The sequence below is a fragment of the Sinocyclocheilus anshuiensis genome, unplaced genomic scaffold (assembly GCF_001515605.1).
Source record: "Sinocyclocheilus anshuiensis isolate Anshui unplaced genomic scaffold, SAMN03320099.WGS_v1.1 scaffold758, whole genome shotgun sequence".
Lineage (NCBI taxonomy): Eukaryota > Metazoa > Chordata > Actinopteri > Cypriniformes > Cyprinidae > Sinocyclocheilus > Sinocyclocheilus anshuiensis.
The window spans coordinates 595,798-604,377 of record NW_015548126.1 but is presented as its reverse complement, the minus strand read 5'-3'; the positions used below and the strand labels follow the sequence as shown (position 1 = coordinate 604,377).

At 39.6% G+C, this 8,580-nt stretch overlaps 1 protein-coding gene across 1 annotated transcript; it reads left to right on the top strand.

Annotated features, from left to right (window-relative positions):
* Positions 1-1,873: 1,873 nt before the first annotated feature.
* Positions 1,874-4,405, top strand: gmnc (geminin coiled-coil domain containing). Its single transcript, XM_016507679.1, has 4 exons — positions 1,874-2,039; positions 2,318-2,403; positions 2,503-2,619; positions 3,605-4,405. Exons 1-4 carry the CDS (start codon positions 1,874-1,876, stop codon positions 4,403-4,405), a joined length of 1,170 nt encoding a protein of 389 aa, XP_016363165.1.
* The last annotated feature ends 4,175 nt before the right edge of the window (positions 4,406-8,580 follow it).

Here is an 8,580-nt window from a genome sequence, read left to right as displayed (position 1 = left end):
TATATATATATATATATATAAGCAATTTCACTATTCATATATATTTCAATATTCAGTATCATCAGCAAATCTATTTTTCTAGCCATAACTTCATTTGGTGATGTCTTCCCAATCAAGTGCACAGTGCAAAAACCCACGTGAGCATTACATTTATAATCTTTCAGTTCTTTGGAAAAAACACAGGCTGACAGAAATGCTCAAAAGTGTGTTAATGTGTCACTCTGTGGTATGCATCTTTCATTTAACTCTGTGAGAAGGGGTCATGAACATGTCCTTTCGCTCGTTTGGTTAAATTAATTCATCATGCTTCTAAACTATCAGTTAAGCAATTATACATTAACCCATTGGACAGCGCGCAGCAGCCAGATGCGCAGAGAAACCATCTACTTCTCCTCTCCATCCCAAAGCAATAAAACCGTGCATTAGTACAATCACGCCTCTTAAGGTGAACAAACCACGCGCACTGCCTTCTGCTCGAGCACTCGCTCATTACGCAACTGCGATACAACAGTAGAACGCGTCACGTCATCAATTTGACAGCTTCACACCGAATCAGGTTGCCGCTGCGCTCTGGAGAGCGAGTGTCAAAGCAATTTGAATGAAGTTTTGCGCACTTGCTTCTCTGGGTCTTTGGAGAGCTCGCACCTACCCGAGTCATCCTGTCCCAAAAACTGGTAAGTGCTTCAGATTATTTAATATTCACCTGTTAATTTAAACATTTTATAACTTGTGAATGCTCATGGTGAGCTGGCTTTACGCGCACCTGTGAATTGGAGTTTTATTGGGTCTCCGAGTGCCATGCGCGAACATCTTGATGTTTAGAGGTGTCTGATACATTGACAGTTATTTGACATGCATAATTAGTACACAAAAGCAATGTCAGCGCCAATGATAAGCCATTAAAAGGAGAGCAGGTTTTTGCAGTCAGTGCAACACGTGGGTACTGTGGGGCATAAACATGGAATGGATGTCAGTTTCAATAAATGATTGTCTGATAACGCGAGTTTTTGCAGTTGCACGTTTTCGTCAATATAACATCCTTTTCCATTCATTTATTGTGACAGAATAATTTGTCATTTCTATTGTTAATTAAAAAAAAAGAAAGAAATTAAACTGGATTAATCAGTTATTAAGCACATATTAAATATAAAGATAGGCTATTAAATAAAAAAAAAATGCTAAGAACTTTTCACTGCAGGTTGTAACTTTGGCACCACTTCTATGTTGAGATATAAAGAGTGTAAAAACAATTAGCATAACATATGTTTCAGCAACGTTTTCAAACAACAGTTTAGCAACCACAGAAGTTAAATGACTAGTTAGTCGAAGCGCACTAGAAGTCACGTTAGATTGAGTAACCATAGCAACAGTAGTGCCGTTGCTCGAGAGCTTTCCGCTAGGATCCGTACTGGCGCATGGACAAAACAAAAACACTGTTTACCATTTACGAAACAGTTTATATCGCAGGTAATAACACAAAAGTTATTTTAAAAGTTCAGATAGTTGACGTTTAGGTCCTCGGGACGCCAAAAGACAAACTGATTGCGCAAGACGAACTTCGACAGATCGAGAAAATGACAGAAAGTCCCTTAAAATGTCAATAGCCATAAAGCGATAAGTTGAATAGCTATAATTGATATTTAATTTATTCTTGTAATGATCATTATTAAGTGTTCAGTTCCTAAAGGAAAAGTTGCTTGCAAGACGTAATGAAGCAATTTATGTCGAAATGCCTAGTTTGAATGACTTTTTTGGTGTTTGTGTCCATTTTTAACGTGGTCTTGACATGCTTAAATACTCCATTTTTTTCATTCAAAATAATAAAATGTTAAATAACTGTCTCGCCCTGTTATGATGGGATTTGTAGAGCACCATGCTGTCCTGCCAAGATCGGAGCTTTGCAGGAGGGCAGCGCTACGACTTCTCCGCCTCGACGTCAGTTGACCGTAGTGTTGACGTTTCCACAGCAACGCTCGTCTCCCTCTGGGACGCCGGTCCCCTGGACAACGCTGCCCGCCAGCACGAGCCGCCGCGGCGGGGTAAGTCCTGCAATATGCCGGGATCAGCGGCGCGAGAGGCTTCCCGCCTCGACAAACTGGAATTTTTCCATCTGGGATTTTTTCTTCACGTTTTGTTAGTGTAGCAATGGACTGTGGAGTATCTGGCCACCTCCAAAGTGTTAGTTCTTTCGGGCGCTTTCTTTTGTTTTTAAAGTAGCCTATTTATTTCATTGATGTTTTCTTTTTCTTTATTTCACATTGCTAGACCATTACTAATCAGGATGAGGACCTGTGTTTCAAATTTACTGTTTGTTTAGATGCACTGCCTGTATCTGAGCATGGACTGGGACATCGGCCCACCTGGCCTGACCAACTGTCACCTCAACTTCAACGTAATAAACAGGTATTTAAACAGATCAAAAATAGATTATAATATAGATATTACTCAACCAAAGCTGTCGACATATTGTTAATGATTGTGGTAACATTTTTTCCCATAAAGCTCCAAGACACCCTTATGCAAAGAGAAGAAGAGCTGGCCAGACTGCAAGAAGAGAACAACAAGCTCAAAGAGTTTTTAAACTCATCATATGTGAAGTCTTTAGAGGAAAAAACTAAGGTAACAAATCTCACTATCTATCTATCTATCTATCTATCTGACAAGTGAAAATGGATGGATGGATGGACAGACATATCATACTTCTTAAAGGGTTAGTTCACCCAAAAATGAAAATTCTGTCATTAATTACTCACCCTCATGCCGTTCCAAACCCGTAAGACGTTCATTCATCTTCGGAACATGAATTAAGGTATTTTTAATGAAACTCAAGAGCTTTCTGACCCTGCATAGACAGCAACGTAACTGACGCGTTTAAGGCTCAGAAAGGTAGTAAGGACATAGTTAAAATAGTCCATGTGACATCAGTGGTTCAACTGTTTTTTGTTTTTGTTTTGTTTTTTACGAAACTACGAGAATACTTTTTGTGCACAGAGAAAACAAAAATAAGGACTTTATTCAACAATTTCTTTTCTTCAGAGGAATGCACACGCATGCGTCATCATGGTATTGTCATAACTGTGCATCGAAGACTGACAGGGTAGAGAGGAATTGTTGAATAAAGTCGCTAGTTTTGTTTTCTCTGTGCACAAAAAGTATTCTCGTAGCTTCGTAAAATTACAGTTTGAACCACTGATGTCACATGGACTATTTTAACAAAGTCCTTACTACAGTACTTTTCTGGGCCTTGAATGTGGTAGTTGTGTTTTTGTCTATGCAGGGTCAGAAAGCTCTTGGATTTCAACAAAAATATCTTAATTTGTGTTCCAAAGATGAATGAAGGTCTTACGAGTTTGGAACGGCATGAGGGTGAGTAATTCATGACAGAATTTTCATTTTTGGGTGAACTAACCCTTTAAGGGCCATTCACACCAAGGATAATAACTATACACTGACAGCCAATCAGAATCCACTATCATGCATTGGTGTGGATGCTAATATAGTTATTGTTCTTGGCGTGAATGGCCCTGTACTGTCGTTCATGTCAGATCTTTCCTCAAAATACATTTATAATCAACTTCTACATTCTCTTTTCCACAAATCGCAGAAGCTCCTTTCTAACTGCAAGGTTCCAGATGGTTCAAGACATCGAAAGAGAACTCATGGTGATTTCCGGAACCTGAGCCAGTTGCTTCATAACGGTGAGGGAAAGCAGACATGCCGCAATCTTTCTTTGGAGTTCTGCTCTGCTGAAGAGCTGGCGGCCACTCCACCTCTAGACTCATGGATACTAGAGACTCTAGGCTTGCAGGACGAGAACACCATTGACCCAGAACGCAGTTTCAGCACCCCTTCTTTCAGCTGTCCACTTCCTATAGAAGATCCTTACAGTACGACAAATGTAGATAATGCAGTCGGCTTCAGCCCTAATGCTGAGACACGCTGCGAATACAGCAGCATTGTAGACTCATCCAGCAACTGCAGTCTGGACACCTCCAGTGGCTACAGCACCTCTCAGAGCTTGGGTTCTGATTATTCAACCCTAGACCCCTCAGCTCTCTACACCATCACATCTACAGGGTCACTGGTCAGCTCTCCATCAGCAATGACCACCGCGCAACACTTCACACCCCCACGAGCCGCCTCCACTCCATATTGTCCCCAGGACGTAAGCCCTGGTCCATACTACAACACACCAGCCTGTGGTTCCTCTAGTCCACCAGGGGGCGACAGTCAACTTTTCTCCACACCTCGTATGTCCCATGGCAGGACAGATTTGGCATTTAGCATGTCACTAAGTCCACAAAACAGTGTGAAGACGCACAGTTTCCCTCAAGGACAAGCTTTCACACGCAGAGACGCACAAGGGGTATGGAACTTCACCTGGGTTCCTAAACAATGTTACTAGAGACATTTTTTAAGGATTTTGTTGGGGGGGGGGGGAAACTTTTTTTAGCCATTTTTGAGGATTGATAACCCAACTTGCCCCATATTTACAAGAAACACAACAACTTCACCTCTACGGGCTATATATTATATATTTTAATAGCTTTGTGATATTAAGTCATGAATTTGTATATTGCGTTTTTTTATTCTTTGTGATTGAAAGGCTTTGATATTAGATGCAGGATTATGACTGAATTCATTAAAATCACACTTTTTTTTCCAAAATAAATGTTTCTTTTTTTACGTTTTTGGTACTTTCAAATTGTAAAAGAAAACATTAAGATTCGTCCCTTGAATTAACACTGTCACCACCCTTGATGCTACAACTCTAACTAATACACAAACACAGCATATGTCACTCGCTTTAAGACACCTGGATCAAATACAGTTCGCATATGTCTTCTATTGAAAATAATAGCTCACCGTAACAGAATAATTGTCTCTTTAATTGTGAACTGATGCATTAGAAGTATCAACGTGGTGAGTCCCAAATCTTATCGTGCTACGGCGTTAGCCCTAACCTGTCATTCCCACAGCTGTCCCGCTTTCCTTCCCTCCTTCCCCTATCACTTTCCCTCCCTCTGTTTCTCTCCGGTACGTCTTCTCCATTCTCCCGCCACTGCGAGACAAAAGAGAGGGCCGGTCGGTCTCGAGGGAGACTTCCTCCCTGGTCCGCCCCGCAGGTCTGAGACCCCCATGGGGGTCCAACATGGGATACTTACACCCCTCTATCCCTCCCCTCTGCCTAGCCTCTTACTCTCTGCTCTGCCCTCAGGGAGCTGGGGACGGCAGGGAAAGTTTGGGCCTTGAGTTAGCCATGGAGAAGCCAGGGTGAGTGGTCTATCTCTAATGACACGGTTAAGCCCCCTGCAGATGGCCTCCAGATTGAGAGGTTGACAGGAAAGAGCACCTTGAGAGGTACAGGAGCCTGAAAAATAACGGGTACAGGTGAAAGAACAAGGGAAAGGAGATGATACATGGCTGGGGGTGACGAAAAGAGAATTTGGCAGGATGTGTTAGACAACCGACAGGTTGTGGGTAAAAGAATAACAATGACCTAATTCGGAAACTGCAATTCAATATTATACATAAAACGTACATATGTTTGCATATTTCGTATTTTAGATTAAACAATTGCTTGCTCCCATTCAATACAAGTGTTTTGGACATTCAGTTCAATGGAAAATAATGTTGCAGTGATAATTTTTTATTTTATTTTTTTTAGACCAAAACCCAGAAACAAGTTTGCATTTTAACACTTCTGGTTCCATCATCCTGAAGCCAGTTTTTTTGGTTAAATGCCAAAATAATGTTTGTGATTAATGCAAGCTTAAGATATTTTCATGTTTTACTCTACAACATAAAATTCATCAGTAATGCTAACAAGTCTCTAAAAGGGACTAAAGGGGTTGTCAGGGACATTAAACAACATCATGCCAAACAGGTAAACTTTTTTATGTTGGCTTCATAATTCATAAAAGTTGTATTAATTTGTGAAGTCTGCCATGGTGAACAAAACGTGTAAGAATCATAAACATTGGTTACAGAGATTATTACCTGCAATAATTCAAAAGCCAATGGAAAAGTCCTATTGAGTTTTTGTTGAGGGAACCAGGGTGATGCTTACTTTCGGTTTGGCCCAGAAAAATTTGCATCACTCTGTACAATGAAAGGGACACTACAAGCCAGCTGGTAGTCTGATTGCCTAGGGTCTTGGTACCTTGTTTGTTTCACAAGATGGAGTGGATAAAGGTGTGTTCACATTTGGATGTAATAATTTCAGCATCCAGAGATTGGAAACCAAAGGATGGTCCATTTTTTTTAATGCATTGCATTACTTTTGCTTTACTTTTTGTCACCTGGGGTGGGGTTGCTTATTTTGTTTTTTAATAACAAAAAACCCTTTCACACCAAAAAATGTAATTAATAAGCCTCCAGCTATAGAAAATGCCTCTTCGTCTGCATGGCACTCCCATTTTCTCTCAACATGGGGACAGGAAAGGTGTCAGTGGATCAATGGGAAAACAAAGTAACTGGCATTACTTATATTGAAGGGGGTCTGAATACTTTCCGTACCCACTGTATATACAATCAGCAAACTCCGAAATAAGGCGATCCTCATTTTACGAGCTACAGAATATAAAATGTCACTTTGATTAGCAGAAGTTCAGACAGGCGAGGGAAAGAAAGAGTAAGACATTGCGTTGGTGGAAAATGGAGGCGTTTAGGTGACAACACAAAACACACAGAGGTGTAGCTGTAATATAAAACGCGCGGAGAAAGCGTGACAGAGAGCAGTTAAACTATTGTGTGTGTGTGTGTGTGTGTGTGTGTGTGTGTGTGTCGTCTGCATGGCACTCCCATTTTCTCTCAACATGGGGACAGGAAAGGTGTCAGTGGATCAATGGGAAAACAAAGTAACTGGCATTACTTATTTGAAAAAGTAACTCAGATATTTCATTGTAACATTTAAAAGTAATGCATTACTAGTTACATGAAAAAAAGTAATCTGATTATGTAATTCACATTACTTGTAATAGGTTACCCCCAACACTGGTAAGTATTGTGAGGCAAACTAATTCAGAAGCAACAACTAGGCTTATATGTTTGAGCATAAGCAAATAATAAATCATACCTGTATCTTTACAAAGTTGGTGTAGGTGTTAGACATTGGGAGAATACGCAATAGAGATAAAGTTAACGTTTAAGCAGGCCGTGTGTGCCTTTCTAATTAAGGAAGTCCTGTTATCTTGATCTCTAATAGGCCTGAAGTAATACATCATGTATAAGGTAGAGAGAATATGCCGGAATGCTGCTCGGCCCGGTGTAATAGTTAATGTGTTTCTATGGTTGTGAAGCTTGAGTAACTGTACACTGTAAACTATAGCTGCAGCTGTAAAATACCTTCAAATACTGCTGTGATTTATCTTTTTTTCTTTCTTTTTAAGAATAGTAAGTGAAACACTGGTACATTGTGGGACGCAGTATTCAGTGCAGTGTGCTGTGATAAATACTACACACTGGTTTCAATGCATTCATATTCTGCACACAGTGCTCATACTATATTCTGAAAAAGAAGTAAGAGTATTATGCTATTCTGAACATAGCCCTGGTTTAAAGTAATCATCAATATAAGAGACATATTGGACTATGACTATGTTCAAAATAGCATACTAGCCACTCACTGAACACTACTCAGCATATACTGTATGATACCTGCTAAAACAGTAACATAAAAACAGTAGGCATTATTCCATAATGAATGTTGGCATGTTACCTTATCATATTAATTCAGTGAATGGCATCCTGTTATTATCTTATTGATTTTGCATATTTAATTACATTTTGCAAAAACAAAGTACTTTGGGGCTAAGTAAAAGTTATTTTCTGTTATTTTTTATATTTATTTTGATATTTCAAATGTTTGATGTATGGAGATGTGTATGTGTAAAGAAAGACATTTTCTTTCTTTATTTATTGTATTGGAAGACGCATATTTTTTGTGCTAAAATGGAAGTTTCTGTTTTGTTTTGCCTCATTTGTTGTGTACTGATACACTGTCGATAAAAAATAGAAATATACTTAAGCATAGGAAATAATGTAACTAATATTTTTCAATGCTATTTGAACATAACCATGAAGTGTCCGGCTCACAGCGTCACCTACTGGATGCAGTAACACATACAGTGGGTACGGAAAGTATTCAGACCCCCTTAAATTTTTCACTCTGTTATATTGCAGCCATTTGCTAAAATCATTTAAGTTAATTTTTTTTCCTCATTAATGTACACACAGCACGCCATATTGACAGAAAAACACAGAATCGTTGACATTTTTGCAGATTTATTAAAAAAGAAAAACTGAAATATCACATGGTCCTAAGTATTCAGACCCTTTGCTCAGTATTTAGTTGTGTGTGTGTGTGTGTGTGTGTGTGTGTGTGTGTATATATAGTGTTCCGCTCCGAGGGTCGTGTTGCTGCTGTCGCGTGGCAAGTGTGTCTGACTGGAATGCGACGTGACCACATTACTTGACCCCTCATGCAGCTGGAGAGCTCACATGACATCGCACCACATATTCGCAAATACAAACAATTAAATTCTTACAGCCACTGATAGGCCTATAAAACATCACATT

Coding starts and splice junctions, on each gene's coding strand:
- gmnc (XM_016507679.1), top strand. CDS start 1,874: ATGCTGTCCTGCCAAGATCGGAGCTTTGCAGGAGGGCAGCGCTACGAC. Junction 2,404..2,502: donor AACTTCAACGTAATAAACAG/GTATTTAAACAG, acceptor TTTCCCATAAAG/CTCCAAGACACCCTTATGCA. Junction 2,620..3,604: donor CTTTAGAGGAAAAAACTAAG/GTAACAAATCTC, acceptor CACAAATCGCAG/AAGCTCCTTTCTAACTGCAA.